General features: G+C 42.8%; 1 protein-coding gene across 8 annotated transcripts in view; it reads right to left on the bottom strand.

Annotated features, from left to right (window-relative positions):
- TSC2 (TSC complex subunit 2) overlaps positions 1 to 23,385 on the bottom strand; it is a 51,006-nt gene extending 27,621 nt beyond the window's left edge. For 6 of the 8 annotated variants that reach the window (XM_075011132.1, XM_075011136.1, XM_075011134.1 and 3 more), the window contains exons 1-21: positions 23,014 to 23,384; positions 22,381 to 22,545; positions 21,701 to 21,787; positions 20,342 to 20,452; positions 19,515 to 19,659; positions 18,721 to 18,838; positions 14,970 to 15,018; positions 13,520 to 13,645; positions 12,623 to 12,696; positions 12,123 to 12,249; positions 10,216 to 10,359; positions 9,310 to 9,447; positions 8,688 to 8,791; positions 7,864 to 7,945; positions 6,732 to 6,887; positions 6,304 to 6,420; positions 5,191 to 5,313; positions 4,552 to 4,658; positions 3,772 to 3,925; positions 1,461 to 1,583; positions 690 to 824 (exon numbers count right to left, since the gene is read on the bottom strand). In XM_075011132.1, coding sequence (XP_074867233.1) covers positions 690 to 824; positions 1,461 to 1,583; positions 3,772 to 3,925; positions 4,552 to 4,658; positions 5,191 to 5,313; positions 6,304 to 6,420; positions 6,732 to 6,887; positions 7,864 to 7,945; positions 8,688 to 8,791; positions 9,310 to 9,447; positions 10,216 to 10,359; positions 12,123 to 12,249; positions 12,623 to 12,696; positions 13,520 to 13,645; positions 14,970 to 15,018; positions 18,721 to 18,838; positions 19,515 to 19,659; positions 20,342 to 20,452; positions 21,701 to 21,787; positions 22,381 to 22,518 — 2,358 coding nt within the window. In that variant the 5' untranslated portion in view covers positions 22,519 to 22,545; positions 23,014 to 23,384. Of the gene's footprint in view, positions 1 to 689; positions 825 to 1,460; positions 1,584 to 3,771; positions 3,926 to 4,551; positions 4,659 to 5,190; positions 5,314 to 6,303; positions 6,421 to 6,731; positions 6,888 to 7,863; positions 7,946 to 8,687; positions 8,792 to 9,309; positions 9,448 to 10,215; positions 10,360 to 12,122; positions 12,250 to 12,622; positions 12,697 to 13,519; positions 13,646 to 14,969; positions 15,019 to 18,720; positions 18,839 to 19,514; positions 19,660 to 20,341; positions 20,453 to 21,700; positions 21,788 to 22,380; positions 22,546 to 23,013 lie in introns of all 8 variants that reach the window. The other 2 variants (XM_075011133.1, XM_075011135.1) reach the window with 1 other exon arrangement.
- Between the last annotated feature and the right edge of the window lie 466 nt (positions 23,386 to 23,851).

Here is a 23,851-nt window from a genome sequence, read left to right as displayed (position 1 = left end):
TGATACAGTACATGAACTAAGACAAGGTTTCATATAATATGAGCCTACAAGAAATCACGAGCATTTTTAACATACTAAAATGCTACTTATGCGTTGGTGATTGCATTACTAGGACCAGCAGCTAATGGAATTTTTACCCAAAATACTCTAGAAATTTGAGACTACAATCTCAAGACAAATTTAAAAAAAAAAATCACAGATAGTTCTACTCTGCTGGATAAACCTTGGCTCTAAATCTTAGATGGGGGTATCTTGAAGCTTTTGAAATCAATTTTAAGATTACTGTTTCTGCCAATAAAAAGGGACAAAATGTTTCATGTTTTTTTCTGCTTCCTTCTGAGGGCTCCCCAGGTCTTTCGGACAGGAAGAAAGAATTGAATGACTATGCAGACGTGTGACAGCAACAAAACTGATGAAACTAAGTGCTATCAAATGCACAAAGCTCACAATGTGAACAGAGTTCTACTAACTTCTCTCAGTTAGGGTCACTTACATTACTTTTACTCAAAAGGATACAATGTTTTCTGACAGACATGCAATTTTCTTCTTGAAATGTCCCTTTACACGTCCAGTGCAAATGCTTAAAGGGCTACTATATGTTTAGTCTTCAAGCCTGAAACAGGCTGGCATTTGAAAGCGCACTGGAGATAGACTCAGATTTCAATTACAGCCCATTCCATTTACAATACCTGTTTAGCTTTGTCCAGGTAATTATGGTAAGAGATCAACGCAGTCAACACTGGAACCACAGCCAGATGCAAGTCATTGCGGGAGAACCCATCTGGAGTACCACGCAGCCTCTCAGTTGTCTTTTTGTCTGTAAGCTAATCAGTTACACACTGGGCCTAAGTACTTTGCATTTCACATCCCTTTTCCATTCATATGGTCTTGGGCACATTTTCACAATCCAAAGTAGTTCACATTCCCGTTACAAAGCAATTGACTTCCAGGTCCCAAAGCTCCCTCAAATGTCTGGGGTTGGCAGCTGACCCCTGCACTCCTCGCTAGCACAAGGAGTGAGGGAATTCAATGGAAGACATGTTCTCATCAACCTTCCTTAATGAAGACAGTCACGTAAGTCAATTTCCCATCCATCCATTCTAGCTACGCAATTGCTGTAGCTAGAACTGAGTATCTGAAATCAACTTTTGGGACTAGTGAAGAACTGGCCTTATGTGCAGGTTTGTTTAGGCTCAAGTGTCCTCAAAACTCAATTTAAAGATACACTTTCACAACTATATTCTTTAGCAATTGAAGCTTACGGACAGTGAAACAAATAGCTAAAGGAATTTAATTATCCCTAAGAATGTTTTAAGCTAAAAAAAAATGGAATCAATGTGTTTCTGAGGGGGAGAAAGGAGAGATAAATACAAAATGTATAAGGGAGACCTTAAAGCAAACATATTGCTATTAAGTGAAGTTCTGGTGTCAAGACCCCAGGAGGACAGATTAGCTATTACCATAGAGCAGAGTGCAGACGACAGCTGGTCAAGGTTGCAAGGAGAGGTTAAGAATAGTACTTTGTAGCGGAGAGACTCTGGTAACTTGTTGAGAACCAGTTTCAAAACCTTCCAGTCTGTCTCCTGGAAAGAACAGGGCAAGATTTTAGCAAGGAGGAAAATAACTTTTCACGGTAAACTTTGCTTGTTTTATATGTGAACTTTGCAAATAAAGCCCAGCAAGCTTCAGAAAATGAATGTCATTTATTGCTGTCATCACTTTTTTCACCTACCTTGTGAGTTAGCAAAGAAATTGCTTTTATTTGATGCATGTGTTGCTTCCAGGTTTCAGCTCAGATGCAGCAAGGACATCTGATGCCATAAAATGGACTGCTCTCTCTGAAGCTGGGCAGAAAGAGTCCAGCCCAGGACTTTTCTATGCATGCTTCCTTCCTTCACCAAAAAGAAGCAACTTCCAGCATTCAAGACAAACCCAGGCCCCCAAAATAAATAAAATGTCATGCCCAGAACCAACCCTAAATGTACTTCATTATTTCCTTTCCATACTCAACGTTCAATAGTTTATCACCTTAAGATGCACTTTCAACATTTTGGGGGGTTTTATTATTAATTTTATATCCTCTGTGAGAAGCAGGGTGATATATTGCCTAGTGGATTTTTGCCTCTCTTAAGTAAAAAAAGAAACAAATAAAATAAAATACCACCCTTATTTCATGTGAAGCAGAATCCAGCATTGGTCTGCTTGGTTTAGAAAGACTTTTACTTGTGCTCCTCCTGGTGGTGGAAGAGTTGTAGAATCATGCACAAACAGATAAGAGTAATAATTCTCAGATGGAAAGTGGTTTTCAAAAAGCTATTTAGATACCCCTGGCTGGTGTTGTGCAGCCTGGACAACACCGATTACTAGAAGATTTTAAGCCATATTTCAAATAGAATTTATTTTTCTTAAAAGAAGGTGCCAAGCACAATAGTATATTAATTGGCTCTCCGGGGAATGGTGGTAAGTCTCAATGATTGTACTTTTGAGATGGGATTCACATGCGGTTATGTTTTATGTATTTTCAAAAAAGCATCCCAGCAAACAATTTTAAAGCCTTATTTGAGTAACCTGATTAAACTACATGCATAATGCTGAGCCAAATCAGCTAACACAAATGAACGAGTTAGAAGTTCTATTCCTGCTTCCTAGTGTAATGAGTGCCATGTTCTTCCAGAAAAAAACATCAATTTAAAAAATTCTAGGGGAGTTTTTGGGCATACAGGAGCTAAGAGCTGATCTTTTCAGAATACTTCAGCATTAACATTCCAAATGCTCATCACGTACAGCCCCCAGCTAAAGCCTGTCTAGCACATCATCAATGACCTACAACCCATCCTGGACAACAATCCTTCACTCTCACAGGCCTTAGAAGGCAGGCCTGTCCTCACCTACAGACAGCCTGCCAACCTTAAACAAATTCTCACGAGCAACTACAGACCACAACACAGTAACTCTAAACCTGGAAACAATCCCTGCAACAAACCTCGCTGACAACTCTGCTCACCTATCTACACCTATGATATCATCACAGGACCAAACATCAACCACACCATCAGGGGCTCTTTCACCTGCACATCTACCAATATAATATATGCCATCATGTGCCAGCAATGTCCCACTACAATTTATATTGGCCAAACTGGACAGTCTCTATGTAAAAGAATAAATGGACATAAACCAACATCAGGAATGGTAACAAACAAAAACCTGTAGGAGAACACTTCAATCTCCCTGGACACTCAGTAACAGGTTTAAAAGTAGCAGTCCTACAACAAAAAAAATTTCAAAAATAAAATGCAAAGAGAAATCTCAGAGCTGCAATTCATTTTCAAATTCGACTCTATCAACCAAAAATTTAACAGAGACTGGGAGTGGTTGGCCCATTACAAAAGCAATTTCTCCGCTCTTGATGTTCACATTTCCACATTAGTAACTGACAATGAGCCACATCCCCCCTCACTGAACTGACTTGATTTCTCCTCTCTTGATGTTCACAACTCCACATTAACTGCTGATAATGGGCCACATCCACCCTGACTGAACAGACCTTGTCAGCTCTGTCCCTCCCCTTTACTGAGACGGCTTCTTTAAATCCTCCTCTGAAACACCCCCGCTCATGCATCTGACGAAGCAGGTCTTTGCCTACGAAAGCTTATACTCTAAAATATCTGTTAGTCTATAAGAGGTCTTTGTTTATCCCAAATGCTCAAGTTTTAAACAGGTTTCTGACTCTTCTTATTACGCAGAGCTCCAAATTTGGGCACAACATACTTGCTTCAAACACTGCAGAAGGACTCGGAAGAGGAGGGAGTACGGCAAGTAGCCCATCCGAATGGAGCCATTCTGCGAGGAAACACTGGGACTTCCTGATGGAGGGGAGAGTGTTCCAGCAGGCTTTTTCTCAGACACCCTCTTCTCTGGTTCTCTGTGACATGGAAAGACCAATCAGGGGAGTGTTTCTGTAGCTATTTCCAGACATGAAAGCAAGATGAGAAATACATACACACAACAATACATTTCAAAGATGTGCCTAAGCCAACTAGCCAGAAAGGTGCATCATTAACTACAACAAAGGGTGCCTCCTTTTCAGAGATCTCTGTGCTAAAAGGGTTAAGCTGAAGAGTCAGTTACTAGCTGACTCACCTATGTGTCTTGAAGTAGCAACACTTCCACAGATCACTGTACCACCATTTAGCGTAACAACAGACTTCTCACTCTCCTGGCTGGAAATCACGAACAACGAATTTATAAACTTTTGCAGAGTAGCTACAGCAATTCCATGTACACAGCATCTGAGATGTCTGCAAGCTCTGCATGCGCAGTGTTTCCACGCACGACTGGTTCCAAAGTTATTTACTAGAGGAGCTCTCCTCCCTCTTCCCCCACTCTCCCACCCCCAGCCAGAACTATGAATGTGCTCTCATAACTGCCGATCAGACTGTGGGAGAGTGAGAAGAATCATATAGAGATCGTGGCAAATTTTTATTAGGCACGTGAGAATGTCAAGGTTTCAGAAGAAATCTACTACATACAATGCAATGAGAAACATACATTAAATCACAGAGGCAGTAGGGGCTGAATCGCACTGCTCCATCCTTGTTGGTAAGGCCAAGGCGGTGGAGGGAGTCTGCTCGAAGCATCAGGAGAAAGTCGAATACCTGAAACACAGGAGACTTCTCATTGCACTTTAGAATGACTCAAAACTTCTACAGATGGACTTCTGCCCACTCCGTTTGCTGTCATTCCTGGCAAGCAAGAAGATTCACTCTGCACTGGAGCTTCCACCCACTGAACTCAACTGAATAGTGACAGAGAGACAACCATGTTAGTCTGTATGCTATCAAAACAAAACAGCAGTCATGTAGCACTTTAAAGACTAACAAAATAATTTATTAGGTGATGAGCTTTATGGGACAGACTCCCTTCTTCAGATCAATAGCCTTACCAGAACAGACTCAATATATAAAGCACAGAGGTCCAAAAATTGTTATCAAGGTTGACAAACTTGTTTTAAACTCAACTGGTTATTCATTGTGCCATCAGTTAACATTTGATTCCAGCACTGATTGTTCTACAGCTGCAGAGGGATGCTGCAAAGTGCACAGTATAAATTCCTACAAACTCCCCATCTCCTACCTAACCAAGCATTAGTTCAGCCCCTCCTATCTTAATTGAGAAGACTATTCATACCTGCAATCTGATGCTGCTGGCAATTGGGAGGCGGTACGCATACTTATAGTGGAGGTGGATATGATTAATAAGCATCTCATATACACGAGTGGCATGGCTGGCAGGCAAGCTGTACAGCTTCGTCTACAGGGGCACAGAACAACAGTCGATAGACACACTGAATGTTTACTTGTTAACAGTGTAGCACATTTGTGGTCAATTGGTATCAAACATACAAAGAAGTGCAATTAAAGCTTGTTTCTGAGGCCAATGCAAAGAGACTTCTGCAGGCCCTTCTTGCAGACTGTGGCACAATGGGCAGAGGAGGCTGAAGAGTTAGTCCTGCACTGGGGCACAGGGAGAGGAGCTCCCATGGCATGCCTGACAGGATCCTGTGATCTCTCACACACACGGAATCCCCAAACAGACCCACCTTCTTGCTTGGGAAGTAAGTGCAGCATGAGAGCTTTATGGACACCACCATGCCTATGAAAACTGCTTGAGTGGCAAGTTCGACCATTGGTTTATGAGTTACCCACTTGCTTGGAGGTATAATGCCACACTCCACTGATGGTGCTAGTAATGTCAAAAAAACAAAGGGTAGGGTGGGGTTCGGATCCTGAAAGGCTGAAGTCACTTAAGCTGTACTTATGAAATTTTCACCATCTTCTGCAGTGAGATTCTGGCAACACAAGAGATCTGGGAAGTTTTTGCCCAAGACAGCAACTCAATTAGTGAGATTTCTGCTTAGAAATCCAGACTCCAGGAAAGCCACAAGGATGGGTTTGGATCTGGGGATTTGAATTTTTTGCTGTTTAGGATTAAAAAAAATTCAGATTTGAGAATCCCCAGTTCTGGCACCTTTCTAGCTGAATCCTAGGAACATATCACCAAAACAGTCCCATTTATGATATGCTGGCAATTAGTCGAAAAAGATATAATATATTTCATATGTCATATGCAAGATATTCAGTCAAGAAGTGAACTAGATAAACCACGGCTATAATATCCCCTCTCATGCTAGATTAAGGATGGAGACAAGTGAACCAGTCAGAACAGAAAGAATTTGACAGTAAGCAAAGCCGTAGAGGAGGACTGATTTAAAGGAGGGATTTTTAAATGCTCCAGTGTTACCTGAAGAATTACCAGGAGGCCTAAAACTGCTGTCTTCACATCCTCTAAAGAAGCAGAGTATGAAAGCAAATCTCTCTCATCCAGCTCAACAGGAAACGTAAGAGAACGGGCTGCCACCTACACAAAGAGAGCGAGAGATGTCCCTTCAAACCTACATTGGTCTCAGTGGGACACACCTAATTCCAAGCCAACAGGTCAGAAAGGGACAAAGTAAACAGCTCCAGTCAAAGTTTCCGAGTGTTGGAGATTAGCTGAAACACTTTTCTGTGTCTCTTTAGAGTTCTGGATTTCTCCAACATCCCGGAGTCCTACAGCATCCCCTCACATCATACAAAGAACTGTTTAGTTTCTGGACGCTCCCCTAAATGGATCAAATAAGAGATGGAGATGATACTGACAGTGCCATTGCTGAGCAAATGAAGCCTCACCTTTTCTATGATATCAAGCAAACTGTTAAAGTGGTGTGTATTGCAGCCCTCAGCTAGGTCCACCACCAGCTGGGTAGCCAACTTCCGGACTTGGTGGTCTTTATCCTCTGGAATGTGGGCCAGCTGTGAGATTACCACCAAGTTAATCAGCTCCTCCTGTGACAGGAGAGAGAGTGAGCTGGGAGACATTCTACTGAAGACTTATTAGAAAGAAAACAAAATGGCATAGCCAGGCTCAAAAGAATCATGAGGTCGTATCATCTTTAGCCTTCATTAGCTGGTTGTTTAGTCTGCTGGACTTCTTTCTCCAGCCTATTTAATATCTTTCTATGTCATCTCTCCAAACATTTAGGCTGATGTTGAACTTGGATTCTGCAGCTTAGGTCTTTTTCAATCTGACAAAGGCTTTGCAGCTCAGCTTTAACAGACCATATCCACACGGGATTCACAGGCCTTGTTTTTCAGAGAAACAGGAGACAAATTGACGGCAGCCAGTTTAACAGAACTTGGAGGAATCTGAGCAGTGCCTCTCCTGTGTTCCCTGAGTCAGACACACGGAGCAGACATTCCTTCAAGTTAACAAGCAAATCAAGTAGAGGTCACTGGTCCCTGCTCTACCACAGCAACTACTAGCTTGGATTTCAATTAAGACAGAAACTCTGAGTCAATCCATTTACGTAAAACAATATTCTGATCTCTTCTAAATTTTGCCTGTGTCCAAACCAGATTAAATCTCTCATTCCTAAAACTAAAAAACTCAAAGTAAAATACATAGGATTGACAAACCCTTTGGTTAGCCTTACAACGGGGAAAGACAGTGACCATAAAATGCACAAATGAAAATTAAAAATAAACGTTGTCAAAATAAACTCACTAATATTAACTCCCATTATACTGACAACAGACTTAAAAAAAATCTCAACAATGGACCACGTTTAATTACTAAATCCTTCCAGTCCCATTGCACAGAAATGTAATTACAATGTCCTACATTTTCAGAACAGTTGGACTTCTCTTCAAAATTACATAAAATAGGCCCAAAGAACTATACAACTGAACCCCACACAAACATTTGCCCCACTCACTCCAGCTCTCAACTTCAAGCACCCAGCTAAATAGCAAAAAGACAAACCTCGTAAAACTGTCTGTTAATACTCAGGACAAAAGACAAGACGTCCAGAACTTTAATCCGAACTGCGCTACGACACTCGTTCCTAAAAAGGGAAAAAATAAACCCAAAAATGGACAAGAGAGTTTAGGAGGGGGAGAGAGAGAGTACATTGTGACTAACTACCTTTTTCTGGGTTAAAACATTTCAAGCAAAATCCGCATGAATCATCAGTGAATGCTCTCTGTACATGAAGTTGCAACATCAAATGGACGAGGTGCTACCATTAAGAAAACACTGGAGGCTGTCTATGAAGACAAAAGTTCCTGTTGTCGCATATGAGCAGTCAAACCCACCTCCAAAATTTAGAGTCAACCACAACTTTAGAACCATGTACACAGCAGGTAAAGTGCTCTTCTTCCTAATTTTTTAAAAGGAGCCACACACTTCAGACTGCTATATGTGGGGATTATTTTACCGCACACAAGTAAGTTCTGGGGAACTCCTATACCATCAGATATCATGCAGTCAGAAGCATTCCTGGGATTTAGGAAATAGGGCTGTAGGACAGGCCCTACAAGAGGGCCATGCAACTGAGCACAGGACAGATTTAAATAGAGAGCTGAAGCATTCAGTGGCAACCCTTCACGCTGTTAAAAGGAGAATGATGATAAAGAAGCCTCAGTTGGAGGTTTTAGTTCCATCGACTAGACACAAAAAAAACCCCTGCATTGTGGAATCACTACCATATTTCAACAGTCATTACCGACATGAAAGAGCGCCAGACAGTTTATTAAACATGTGACACATCGAACCAAGCTTTTCTTTTTAAAGCTGCAGTTTCCTACCTGAAGTACCTCTCCATTAACACCTGCAGGTTATGAATCCAGCCATCCTTGGCAGGGTGAATAGACTGAGCTCTGTATGTTATTAAGTTTAGTAGAGAAGACTCCTTTAAAAGAAAATGAAAGAATGGTCCAGTATTTGCATACATTGCCATGCCTCTCCCTTCAAGAACAGGTCACAAGGGGCTGTGCAGACTTTACTGTAGCTTTACATTTTATAACTTCTGCAACCCTTGGCTGTACGAGATAAAAATCTAATACTGAAGTGGGCAATAAGAAGAAGGGTGGCCTTGTGGGCACTCAGATTGGGGCTCTTGAGTTCTAGGTTCAATCCTTGTCTCTGCCAGACTTCCAGCATGACCTTGTGCAAATCTCTCACTATCTGTGTAACTCAGCTCCCCGTCAGTAAAACAGGAATAGCAAATGTTTCCTATGTACCGCGTGCACTTTAGGACAGGGACTGCTTCTTCCTACGCATTTGTGTAATGCCTACCAAAATGGAGCCCAGACCTGGGGTGGGGTTTCTAGACACTGCTATATCCCAGAGAAACGTTTCTTGGAGATTTAAAGGGGAAAAAAAAGCAGGGTGGGCTGCACTGACTTGAGATGGAAGAGAAGGTCTTACAGGTCTCTGATCAGCACATCTCTCCACCAGCTCGAAGTATCTCTCTTCAGATCCATGGAATTCGTTCTGATCACAGAGTTCTTCTATAGTAGTCAGCAGATCATGTACAATGGACTTCAAATCTTGGTTCTCTAGACTCTGAAACACAGACAAGGCCACTCTACACAGTTTCTTTTTAATTACAAAGGACTGTCACAATTTAAACTGGTGTGTTGGCTAAGAAGTACTAGAATAAGAACTTGGGCCAGATCTATACTCAGCCAATTCCCTTCTCCTCCAACATTTAATACCTCACCTCTGTGACAAGTATGGCTTCCACTGACTGGGAGCACCAGGGTCATGCACAAACTCTACAGCCCCTACCTGACCCCGCTCCCCACCAAAAGCAGGGATTTACTGACAGAAGTTTTCACGGGAAGATATCTTCCAAATGAACTTCTGATGGCACAGCACAGCCCACCTGCCAAGGGATCGCAAGAGCAATTCGCTCCGTCAACAGAGTAGCCGGACTGCCCGGACGTTCTATGGGCAAAACAGCCAACCGGAAGCACAGGAGACAGGGCTGCTCAGTGATCTGGAACCCTGTCTGGTGGCAGAGGACCCCCCTACGCCAGAACGTTCAGATCAGCTCTCTCTGTTGACAGAGGTGTTATTCCTCATTGGAAGCGGGGTACATATTTCAACAAAAGTCCTGTATTCTGTTGCCTTTCTGTTGACAAAACGCCTTGGGAGTCTGGACACTTTGTGAGTTTTGTTGGCAAAACAGCTGTTTTGCCAACAAAAGCTTCTACCATAGACATAGCTGGAGAGTGCTTTTCAGTTTAAAATAAAATAAGACTTTGTAAGCCAAAATACTTCAGCCAAGATGAATTTATAACATATATCAAAATTTGTCTCAATACCTACCTGTAGCTGCTGGAGTAATCGTTCAACAATATCCAGAAGAATATCCCATGTGACAGCCTGCAACTCCTTCCCATACTTCTTGATTAGTCTGGTTATGGACAGGACTATTTCATAAGATACAACTGCATTGGGACAAGTCATGGCCTGGAACACAAGTTCCTGAGGTCAGTTAATGATCTGTAACCTTCCTAAAGTGAAGATAATGAATACACTATATATTAAGAAGGTATGGGGAAGGGCTCGATTCTTCCATCAACCCACCTACTGCCACACATAGTGGTGGCTTAATGAAGGTGACAGGAGAAACCCCATGCCCCCACCCCAGCTCATCGCTGTAGCATTTCAAAAACAGACAAGCCCGAAGTCTGAGATGATAGCTGCAAAATTCAGTCAAAAATGGCCATTTTATAAGCACAACAACATATTCCCAAGCCAGTACAAGCCCCTTGATTCAGCAACCCGAAGATGCACTTGGAGACAGGGCTACCAGCTGTTGGGAACTCCATGTGATGCTATATACACTTCTCACTGAAGTATGCAGTTCAATGTAGGAATAGGGTAACCTTTCTGACTTGGATGAAAGGTCCTCAACGCCGAAGACATACCAGGATTTTATAATGAGACAACTCAATCTAGTAACTCGAACCAAGTTTATTATATGAAACTTTTACTTTTAGTTTTAATTAATTAATTTTTAAATTAATTTTTATTCTAGTTTCAGGGGCTCTCTTTGGCATAAAGCATACCCACAAATCCAGCACAGCCAGCCAATAAGAGAACTTTAATAATGTTCTCTTTACTTTGATGAAACTCCACTCACTGCCTCCCGAAGCACAGAAGAGGGCACAAATTTAGCAGATTGCTCCCTATTTAATATAGTATCAAGGGTTTAGTAAGAGCCCTGGTAGAGGAGATGCAATCACAGAACAGCTTCCAGCACTACTACCCAGGTAGTCAAACACTGCACCATATTGCTTAGGGTTCGTCTACACTTACGGAAAGATTGATGCACTGGCAGTCGACCTTCCAGGATTCAATTTAGAACCCCTAGTAGAGACTCGATAAATTGAATGGTCATGGCACCGCTATTCACCCCAGTATTCCTAGCAGTCACAAGGGGTAAGGGAAGTTGACAGGAGAGTTTCTCCCACTGACCACCTGCTGTGTGTATGGCAGCAAAATTTGATTTTAGATAAGTTGACTCTAACTATGCAATTCTCACTGCTGGATTTGCTTATCTAAAAATCAACGTTACCTCCTAGTGTAGATCTGGCCTTACAGCTGCAGTTTCCTCCCATCAGGGTGACTCTCCATTTAGAAAAAATTAGGGCACTAAATTAAAAAAGTGCCACATTTCACTTTTCATTCATGTTGGCTCTGTCCCTTCTCCCTGCATTTGCTACAGACTGGAAGCTACTTGCAAAAGGGACTGGGTTTTCTAGCTAAATCATCTAAAATGTTGTCTGTGGCACCTCAGTTTCTCCTATTCTCAGCATGGTGAATGAACTGCTCTGTGCACAGGCGGAGGAATGGAAGGCTTCAGACTAACTCAGTTATGGAGTAACTGGGTGAAACGAACGGCCTGTGTTAAATAAAGTCAGGTTTGATGTTTTAATGGTCTGTTCTGACCTCCAACTCTACAGAACTACAACAAATTCAAAAATGTGCTACATGGACCAATAACATATTCCCAAATGAAGCACCAGGTTAAGCTACTGTTTCCTTGTGTCCCCCCCGTTGCTAAACAATTATTGCCTTTTGTCTTACAATTAGATTGGAAGCACTTTGGGGGCAGAGACTTCTTGTAGTTCTGGGTTTGCACAGCACCTAACAATGAGGTGCTGATCCAAGATTGTGGATCTTCAGCACAATCACAATATACAAGCTCCCCCTAAGTACTACTTTACCTTGAGAAATGAGGGCAGCACTGACGTAGGTGAGTTCTTGAGAGAATAGAGTCTACGTGCGCCCCATAAAGCCATTCCGACAAAGAACACTGCTCCTCTCAGCAATGCTGCATCTGCCATGTAGGCTCTAAGACAGGGTGCAAAAGGTAAGCTACAAACTTCTTAGCTCACACTAGAGCAGCAGGTTTAGTTTTACAGGACAAGTCTCATGCAAGAGGAAACGATAAATACTTAATATTTCTAAATCACAGCAGCTTAAAGGACTTTAAGATCATGAAGACGAACCACTTAAGCACTGTTTGCATTTTACTAATGAGCAAACATAGGTACAGAAAGGTTAACTAACTTGTCCTGAAATCACAAAGCAGCCGTAATTCCTAATCACTATGCCACATGTGAAATTTTCAGCCTGCTCCTGTTCCCATTAGAATCAGCACACCATTTACATGAGTTAAAGTAATGCTGAGATTTTTTTAAAAATATATTTAATAGCACAGTACCTGTCTTCCATGATGCGGCACATGGTGTATATAGCGCTGTGACCCAAATGGGTTCCCAAGAGATTGCGCATAAGCTAAAATGCAAATATGAGAGGATTTTCAGAGGTTTTAAGTAGGTCACTAGGCAGCTTCAGTGTCCAATCAGTTGAAGGAGTTACATATGCAATTTATTAATGAATATAGCATTTCATAAACAAGAGAAGTTTATATGCCCTGATTGTCTCTCAAAGAACTATTTCAATAATAATAAAGGTAACAGGAGACTTTAGATTTTTAATATACTAATATTGCTTTAATGAGAATGATACATCAGTAGGGCTCCATATATGTCATGGAGGTGGCAGAAGTCGCAAATTCCATGACTTTCCGTGATCTCTCTGACATATCCAGCAGACAGCTGCGTGGGCAGCCTGAGAGACTGCCAGAGCAGTGGCTGATGCAGCTGACCCCAGGAGCCTTCCAAACAGTGGGAACAGCTATAACTTGGAAGCCCCTGGCATGGGTCCCTAGGATGACGGGAGTGAGTGGGGTAGGAAAGTGAAGAGGGGTAGGGCTGGCCCTGGAGGTGTTCAGCAGCCCTATTAGCTCGTTGCCTCTCCTCCTGCCCCCACAACAAGCAGTGTCCATCCCTCTAGAGCCTCTCCCAGCAGCAGCCCTCCTCAGTAGGACCCTCCTCCCCATGCTTGCTCCCGAGCAGCAGTAAACCTAAGAGTTATGTAGATCATATTCTAATACCTAGTTAGTCGGGGTATTTATAATGCAAGTCATGGATTAAGTGACAACTCCTGAATTTGTTTTTATTGCCCATGTGCAGGTCCCACAACTTTTACTAAAAATACCCATGACTAAAATGTAGCCTTATACATCATACTTGAGTGGATTGCAAAAGATTCTGACCTTCCAGCATGGTTCACAAAGCTCCTTCACATTGACGGTGCGGCACAAGGTGATGATAAACACTGGAAGGCTCTCTGAGGGCAGGCAGTTATAGCAAACCACAGCATCTAGGACCTGCAGGGAGACCTGTGTGAGGACAAAAACCACAATGGTTACTCAGTATCAGGGGATAGCCCTGTTAGTCTGCATCTGCAAAAACACCACCACCCCCCTCGCTCCCATCATCCTAGGGACCCATGCCAGGGGCTTCCAAGTTATAGCTGTTCCCACTGTTTGGAAGGCTCCTGGGGTCAGCTGCATGCGCCACTGCTATGGCAATCCCTCAGGCTGCTCAAGAAGCTGTCTGCTGGATATGTCATGGAGATCACAAAAAGTCATAGAATCTGCAACTTCTGCCACCTCCATGACATATATGGAGCCCTACTGATGTATCACTCTCATTAAAGCAATATTTTTCTTGATATTAAACATCTAAAGTCACCCATTACCTTTATTATTATTGGAATGGTTCTTTGAGACACAATCAGGGCATATAAACTTCTCTAGTTTATGAAATGCTACATTCATTAATAAATTGCATATGTAACCTCTTTCAACTGATTGGACACTGAAGCTGCCTAGTGACCTGCTAAAACCCCTGAAAATCCTCTCATAAGTGGGTCTGTCCCACGAAAGCTCATCACCTGATGAATTATATTGTTAGTCTTTAACTGCTACATGACTGCTTTTTCGTTTTAACAAGAAGTTCCGTTCACCTTATAGACTACGATTGCAAAGCAGGTCTTTGTACACAAAAGCTTATGCTCAAAAATATCTGTTAGTCTATAAGATGCCGAAGGACTTCTTGCTTTTAATGGTTACTCACTTCTCCCTTCACAGGCTATTGAAACTCGGGAGGTTAAAACTCTATCTTGACTTACAACTACAAAACTCCTCCAAAGTCAGTAAGGATACACAAAAAGTGTTCAGCAGTCCAGGATGAAAACCAAGCAATTACAAGGATGGTTAAAGCAGGGAAAGGAATCCCTTAGCAAGATCATCCTGGTGCCTTTGTCCCAAAGTTTTATGACTAAATTAATAACTTAGCAACTGCCTCATGCTTTACACTACCAAAGGGCTTTACAAAGTAGACTGATCCTCATCATACTGTATTGTCTCCATTTTACAGGTGGTGAAAGCCAAGTAAGAAAAGGATAAGCAACTGTCCAATTGAGATTTTTACCCACGCAATATTGGTTCCCATTTCTATGCTCAGACAACTAAGTCACAATGTCTCTCTCCACCCAACAATACAGCAAGCTCCAAAATTTGCCACAGCAGCACTCCAGACAGAAGATAACCCTCCTGAACTCCAGAGAATTCAGGCCTAACTACTCAAAAGCAGCCTTGTGTGTCATGGATACAGTTCTATAGGATGTAATCAATATTAGAAGAGGCTCCAATTACTGACCTCTATGTCAACTGATGATGAAGTCTGAATGCACAACAGGCAGATCATACTGTTGGAGGAAAGCACTGTTAAACTCAATATAAAATAAATATATTTAACAAATTTTTAAAAAAAATTGTCCAAAATTAACACAACTAGATGAGTGTTGAAATGCGCCCTGGTGCCTCCCTGACTTGTTCAGTTCAGAATATTGCTGCAGGCTTATTTAATGTCACCAGCCCTTAGCTGAACAGATATTTGCAGTTGCACTAAAGCTGCATCTCATTCCCATTACTATTCATTAAATATGCTTAGGTACCTGGGCCTCATGTATATAAATCTAGTGAAGAGAAGACAATAAATTCATCTCCTGTATACACTGGGGATTGTGCACTATATAACTTTACTGAGGATCACAGATCAGATTATTAAAACAAAAAGCAGTCAAGTAGCACTTTAAAGATTAGCAAAATAGTTTATTAGGTGAGCTTTCGTGGGACAGACCCACTTCTTCAGACCATAGCCAGACCAGAACTGACTCAATATTTAAGACACAGAGAACCAAAAACAGTAAGCAAGGAGGACAAATCAGAAAAAGATAATCAAGGTGAGCAAATGAGAGAGTGGAGGGGTGGGGGGGAAGGTCAAAAATTAGACTGAGCCAAGTATGCAGATGAGCCCCTATACTGACTCACAAAGTTCCCATCACGATTTAAACCATGTGTTAATGTGCCGAATTTGACTATAAAGTCAGCTCGGCCACTTCTCTTTCCAAAACGGTGCGATAATGTCTCTTCAGTAACACACATACCTTGAGGTCATTGACAGAATGAACACTATGCTGTCCAGAGTCTCAAAAATAACCAAGGCATCATAATCAAACCAGGTGACAAAGGAGGTGCTGTTGTCATCCTGAATAAGTCAGACTATGAACAGGAGGCAGCCAGACAACTCTCCAACACCACATTTTACAGACCTCTCTCCGCTGATCCCACTTTGGAATTCCAAAGGAAATTACAACAACTACTGAAGGAACTCCCTGCTGCTACTCGGGACCTCATTAACTCAGACACACCATCTGAGCCGCCACCTGGATTATTCTATTTACTTCCCAAAATCCACAAACCTGGAAACCCTGAACGCCCTATCATTTCAGGTATTGGCACCTTTACCACCGGACTATCCAGTTACGTGGACTCCCTCCTCAAACCCTATGCCACCAACGCTCCCAGCTATATCCGAGATACCAGCGACTTCCTGAGGAAATTACAAAACATCGGAAAAGTTCCTGATAACGCCATCCTTGCCACAATGGATGTAGAGGCTCTGTACACTAATATTCCACATAAAGACGGATTACAAGCAATCAGGAATACCATCCCTGATGCCACCACAGCCAATCTGGTGTCTGACCTCTGTAACTTTGTTCTCACACACAATCATTTCCGTTTGGGGGACAATTTATACCTCCAGATTAGTGGAGCTGCTATGGGCACCCCCATGGCCCCACAATATGCTAATATATTTATGGCCAACCTGGAACAACGATTCCTCAGCTCTTGTCCCCTATTACCACTCCTCTACTTAAGATACATTGATGACATCTTTATGATTTGGACCCATGGTACAGAGGTGCTAGAAGAATTCCACAGAGACTTTAACAATCGACACCCCACCATCAACTTATGCCTCGATTACAACATGCAAGAGCTACATTTCCTGGACACTACAGTACTAATCAAGGATGGTCTGATCAGTACCACACTGTACCGAAAACTTACTGATCGCTATACTTATCTACACCCTTCTAGTTTCCATCCTGCACATGTGACTAGATCCATTGTTTACAGTCAAGCTCTTAGGTACAATCACATTTGCTCTGATCCAACTGACAGAGACCAAAAACTACAAGAACTTTACCAAATATTCATAAACCTGAATTACCCACCAGGAGAAGTAAAAAAACAAATCGACAGGGCCAGATGCATACCCAGAGACCAGCTACTCCAAGATCGGCCCAAAAAAGCCAAGAACAGAACACCACTGGTCATCACCTACAGCCCCCAACTCAGACCACTGCAACGAATTATTAGAGACCTACAACCTATTCTTAATCAGGATGCTACACTCCAGAAGGCCCTGGGTGACATGCCTGTTCTCTCCTACAGACAACCTCCCAACCTCATGAGGATCCTCACTAACAGCCACAGTCTATACCCCAGGAACACCAGCCCTGGAACCTTTCCCTGTAACAAAGCCCGCTGCCAGCTTTGTCCACATATCTTCTCTGGAAATACCATCACTGGACCTAACCAGGTTACTCACAGAATCACCGGCACTTTCTCATGCTCCTCTACTAACATCATATATGCCATCATGTGCCAACAATGCCCAGATGCTTTGTACATTGGACAGACTTCTAACTCCCTTAGACAAAAGGTCGACGGGCACAAAACAGACATCAAAACACTCCAGATCCACAAACCAGTTAGTCAACATTTTAATGGAATGGGGCATTCTGTCAATGACCTCAAGGTATCTGTGTTACTGAAGAGACGACCGCTCCGTTCTGGAAAGAGAAGTGGACGAGCTGGCTTTTATATTCAAATTCGGCACATTAACACATGGTTTAAATCGTGATGGGAACTTTCTGAGTCACTATAGGGGCTCGTCTGCATACTTGGCTCAGTCTAATTCTTGACCTTCCTCCCCACCCCTCCACCCTCTGATTTGCTCACCTTGATTATCTTTTTCTGATTTGTCCTCCTTGCTTACTGTTTTTGGTTCTTTGTGTCTTAAATATTGAGTCAGTTTTGGTCTGGCTATGGTCTGAAGAAGTGGGTCTGTCCCATGAAAGCTCACCTAATAAACTATTTTGCTAGTCTTTAAAGTGCTACTTGACTGCTTTTTGTTTTGATAGTGTATAGACTAGCACGGCTTACTCTCTGTTACAGATCAGATTATTGTGGGAGTTGGTATAGTGCATTAGGCTGTTAAAGGTCTCTTAGACAGATCTTCAGAAGTGCTCAGGGCCAACAAGTGGAATCAGGTTTTGGGAGTGGGTGGGAACTGAACTCAATTGACAATGTGGCCTGTGAAGCAATTCTACTCTGAAAAGTGAACAAATGTGACTCCACATGTGTGTTTCACAGATTCCGTAACAATTTGACTCACTTACACAAATAGGTGTCTCAACTGTCACATTTGCATCTTCCATTCCAAGTTTTGAAAAGTGAGGTGGATTCTTTCAGGTCTGAGCACCACCGAGCTCTGACAAATAAGCCAGCCAAGTTCTACCTTCATGTACACCTATCATCTTCAGGGCAATTACACAGATATAATTCTGGGCAGAATCTGGCCTTTCACTTGGATCCTAGTGAACTATTCTATCAGGCACGTAAGCCAGCAACAGAATCTGTCTCCCATAGCTCTTGAGAGCCAAGACAGTGAAGAATAGGAAAAGAACTCATTTGCTGGAAAAGTGAACTCCAGTGACCAGATATGTTCTGAAAGAAAACACATTGGTGCCATTCTTAATCACTTTTCTGTCCACAGCCACACTAACGCCATTTTAATGACTATACCTACAGGGTGAAATTTTCAACAGATGTCCTTTCATCCCTCTCCCCTCCACAAAGCACATATGCAAGAGGCTAGCGGCGTGATTTGTCACCCAACTGGTCAGGCTGTGTATACAAAACCCAGACCACTGAATTTATCCAAACTCTGTACAGCAAGCTAGAAATAATATCTGGTAAGAGTTTAACCTTACTGGACCATATCAGCAACATAATCTTCCAGGTAACAGCTGTTGAACTTGACCAAATTCACTAGAACTAGAAGGAATTCAGAAGACAACCCAACATCCATCCACTGCAGGACAAATTCAGCTGAAGGAGAAGGAAATGGTGGTGTTACAATATGATTTCAATGAAAAAGTGCTGCAAATTCGCTCCTCGCCCTATTTTCTGAAAAACAGATTGTCTTTTGATGTACTTCCAGCTAAGTAAACCACTCGCTAGAAGACAGTAATAAAAGTAGTACAACTGACCAGGGCTGCTGAGGTCTATCACACTCTTTTTAGCTATAACAACTAATTTGCTCTCATGTCCCTTATCTTGTTAAAGCTGCCACGTGCATTGAATTCATATTTTTATAAACTTGCTACGTTTACCTTGATTGCACCCTCCACTGCACATTGTAGATGTTAAATAACATCAGATGGGTTATATGAAGCTTGCCACAAGGTGACAACAGAAAACTCTCTAAAAATAAACAGTAAGAGAGCTCCCTAAATTCACCAAAGAGGAACATCCACAGATTCATCACTACCATAGAACTGTTTATCACATTGACACTGAACAATCTGTACCCTAAACTATACACAACAATGCAGAAGAGTATATATTTTTAAGCCCTGTAGAAAAGCCATGGAATTCTTTTTAAAAGATGTAAAATGAACATAATGAAGCTTTTTCCAGCAGGTTTTTAAACTAATTGCATTGGGGCTTTCGGACAATCCCATGAAAAGATTTGACATCGTAAGCATTTATGGATAGCACTGACCCAATTCTTCCTCCAGATGAGTTATGGATCTTCCATTATCTGTGAGAGCCTTGAACACTTCAAGCCGTTCATGCAGATCTTCATTAGAAGGATAATCCTTGATAACCTTAAAGAAATGTGCTCTGAGGATTCCTAGTCTTTCGCCCTGAAAGGAGAAAGTTCATCTGAAAGATTAGACTTATTACAAACCTTGATTAGGAAACCAAGAATCTTCTTCACACTTCAAAAGCAAACTGGTCCCACCACAGGCTGTTTACTAAACATCTTCCCCCAGTGCACTAGGAATGCAGTTGTATTCAGGTTGCAACTCATGTCCCCAGAACCCCAGAGATACAGAAGGTAGGCTATGCAGAAACAGCCAGACCACTAATTCCAGGACTTGAAATGGAAATGCTAAAGACAACCCCGCTCAGGGAGATGCTGTAAAAGCTTGAGGACTCATGATGAGCTTGACTTGATCAGACTAAAGAAAAAGGCTTATGTACAGAATTTGCCTTGATGCTCTCCACACTTGCCATAGCAGGGATGCTGCCGGTCAGGATTAAGGTGGTTACCAGAGCTGTCTAGGCAAAGATTACACAGCATCTGCTGCACGGTGTTTGAATTCAGCACTGCAATCATTCCCTCTTTCAGGGGTTTAAAATTCCTCCCATATTAAAAGAGTAAGCTGAGAACCAAGTAAATGAATCAAACTGAATGCTAGCCTTTTTCCCTTCCCTGGGTTGGACTAAGATAACAAATGAGATGAGTTTCAGTGGCAGAAGGCACCCAGCCAGTGCTGTTCGTCTTGCTCTGTACAAGCCACGTTTAGAAGGCAGAGGCATTACCTGTCCTTGAATGATGGCCTTCAGCAGGTGAAGCACAGCATGTCTGGCTTCTGCCGGCCTCTCTGGCTGCAGCATATCAGCTACCACTTTCCATATCGCTTCCACTGCATGCTGTAAGTGGACACAGAAAGCAATAGCGCTAGGTGGGGTTAGTGGGGTGAAGCTTGTTCTAAGGTCTTCTCTCTAAAGACAGTCACTTGAATTGAGCTAAATTATGCCAGGAGGAGTTAATGAGATTCATGTCTCATAGCTGCTTACTGCCTTCTTCCCTGAGGGCTATTTCCACCTGGTGTTGTCTGTAAGTGGAGCACTTGGGTGGGCACCCAGGAGAGATTTAAATGTGGCCCAGCTGATGAGCAGAGGACCCAAAGACTGCAGCATGTGTTTCTACTGGTAGTGCACATTTGCACAACTTGGTACACACAAAATATATTCTGCACCCAGATGAAAAAAGTTAGAGGGAACACTGCTGCCACCCACGTCTCTTTCCGCCAGAGGGCAATCTGTAAGACAACTGCTCAGACCACTAATTCCAGGACTTGAAATGGAAATGCTAAAGACAATCCCGGTCAGGGAGATTGGCCTACACATAAACAAAATAACTAAACTGGCTTCATTCACACCATTAGCTGTTTCCATGCAAATTTGTATGTGGATGCTTTCGGGTTTAATTAACATAACACTGAAAAAACACATCAGCCAATGCAAAGACTTGCACAGAAATAAGAGCGTGAATTAAAACTGAGTGAAAGTTATCTCAGTGCCCATTTATTTGTAGAGCAACTCTAGGTCAGAGGGAACTAGTGAATGCTTCAAGACCAGAGTCCCGTCACCTGACAAGAGGGGTAAATAACTTTGGTGTCTTTTAAGTATCTTCTAAAACAATTTGCCCTGGAAAGTCTTTCAATGACAACAGCTCTGCTTTGCTTTGGAGCATGAGGTCTTTTCTGCATGGTTTAGGTTTCCACTGTCCAAATCAGAACATAGATTCTTAGACCAGAAGGGATTATTGCAATCATCTGATCTGACCTTTTCATAATACAGGCCATAGAAGTTCCTTGAAATAATTCCACGTCGAATGACAAAATGCCGTTTAAGCCCAATTTTGATTTAATAATTGGCTATGATGGAGAACCCTCCATTACTCTTCTTAAATTGTTTGGAGCAGAAATAATTGATTTAATATAGATTTATAATACACAATAAAATATAAGATATAATTTCCTGGATCACAACAATTATAACAATGTTAAGGTAGATCAAATTACTTAAACACCTTGTGACAAGCAAATCCAAACACTGTTGCTTAAAGCTTTTCAATCCTCCTCCCATTTACCCTACACCTTTCAGCAAACATACCTCTTCAAATTTTTTGGTTTTTGCTACTTCACAAAGTTGATAAATTGCTCGTATCCGGTTACTTAGTCCGCACTCTATGCTCAACTCCTGGAAAGAAAAATGGAAATAATTAAGACAGTCCAGGCTCTACCTTCCTTCATAAGAAACAACCCCCTCCATCTCTCCAAAAGACCCCTTGGGCTATTAAAAATTAGCTGCTTGTTGTTGAAAAAATTTTTTCAGAATTTAACCTTCAGTCATTCCCACAAAGATGCACTCAAAGCTGTAACCAACATCAGTAAGCTAAAGATCATGTAGAATAATGACAGAATGAGGGAAAAAAATAAAAATATGCTCTAATTTAACCAACTATAACTGCATTTTACACTGACACAACACATTTCAGCCAGGAACCTCAAACTACTTATACAGGGCACCTAATTCAGACTCAGGAAACATATGAGGCAGGTAACCACACTCCCATTTTACCTACAACTGAGCTACCTGTGCGAAGTAGGATATGGGAATTGTCCTAGGTCAGAAAAGAAGTCAGCGGCAAAGCTGGAAATAAGACTCAAGAGTCTCATTTCCCTAGTCTCCAGCTTTAAACACTAAATTACATTCCCTCAGCTGTTGCGCACATTACCCGTTAATCCCAGCACATACTGTCAACTCCATCCTCAAACCTTATGACAATTTACCTTGAGTATGTCCGCTGTGATGATAAACTCTGTTTGCTTGCCCTCTGATGATCTGGAACTAGCTCGAGGTGCTCCCAGACCTAAGAGGCTCTTAAACTTCTCTTTTAATCCAGGATCCTTGCTTTGCTGCTTTGCCATTGTTGACAAGAAAGCACCAACAAGCCCCTGTGTGCATAAAACAGTTATTGTATACAGAGTGGTAGAGAGAATGTTTGAACCAGGCAAAAGCTGGAATCCACCTCATTTTTCAATATGATACTTCCATAAAGTTGTATTGTCCTAAGTCTTTGCTATCAGGTCAAGGAGTGAACTTCTTTAAGATCAGGGAAGACACACTCTGGCAGGAGTGATGCTGCCAGTTATGTAGGAAGTTTAGGCTAATGTGACTACTGCTGAACAAGACCAAGAGGTAGGAAACTTCACTATCCGGAGCAGCACTTTCCTCAAGTGCTGCATGTGCCATAGAGCAGCCTGACCAGCACACATGTCAATTTTTATACTGCTGAGCTGTTTATTTTCTAAGAATTCATAAAGTGTTTGCTCCCAGGCTAAAAACTTTGTATAGTAAATTTCATATCAGAGCAAAAAAAAAAAAAAGTGACTAGGGTGAAAAAAGGGAGCAATGAAACTTACTAAATATGCAGCAAGCTAGGTGTGGGGGCGGGGGGTACAAGGAGCTGGTGTATCAATCACAATCAAAAAGAGCAAAGGCCTTCCAGAGCCATTTGTACCACACCACCACAAAACAGGCTCCTCTTATACCAGCTACAGACTCAGTGGCTGCGACAGAAATTCTGCGCATGGGAAACAAACACACTCTTCATCACCTCCACCTCCTTCCCATGAGAAAGAGGGTCCCAATCCTGCAACAGACCTGCTATCCCCTAAGAACTGGGAACAAGTGAATCCTCCGCATCCCCCCCTATGATTTCCCTGCGTGGGGTCCCTTCACAAGACCCTCCCAGGCCCAACACCTCACGCAGCTAGGTGGGGTTCTCAGTGCACTGCCTCACAGGCACATCCCAGCGCCCTAGTACCCCGTAACCCCCCTCCCACCTCCCTCAGAGCAGCCCTGGGCACGGCCGCACACACCCAGCCCAGCCCTCGTGGGAAGCGCACCACTCCCCACTACCCCGGTGGGGCCTTTTGCACTTCCCCCCGGCGTGCACCCCCAAGACCAACCCCTCCGCCTCCACGGGCGGCCCCCTACGGTCCCCACACGCCCAGCTCGGTCCCCACCGCCCAGCTTCCCAGGGACCAGCCCCCCCCCACAAGGAACCCCCACTCCCTCTATACCAGCCCCCCCACTCCCAGCCCGGGGCCCGCCATGTCACCCACCCCGCTGCCAGGCCCCCGGGCCGAGGCACCCTCACCTGACCGCCCCGGCCCAGCCCCCTCACTCCCCGCCCAGCTCCCCGCCCCCCTCGGGCCGGATGAACCCGCCACGCCTCGTCCGGGTCAGGCCGGCACG

The sequence above is a fragment of the Carettochelys insculpta genome, chromosome 16 (genome assembly GCF_033958435.1).
Source record: "Carettochelys insculpta isolate YL-2023 chromosome 16, ASM3395843v1, whole genome shotgun sequence".
Classification (NCBI taxonomy): Eukaryota; Metazoa; Chordata; order Testudines; family Carettochelyidae; genus Carettochelys; species Carettochelys insculpta.
The sequence above is the reverse complement of the archived record's forward strand: the minus strand, read 5'-3'. Positions and strand labels throughout refer to the sequence as shown.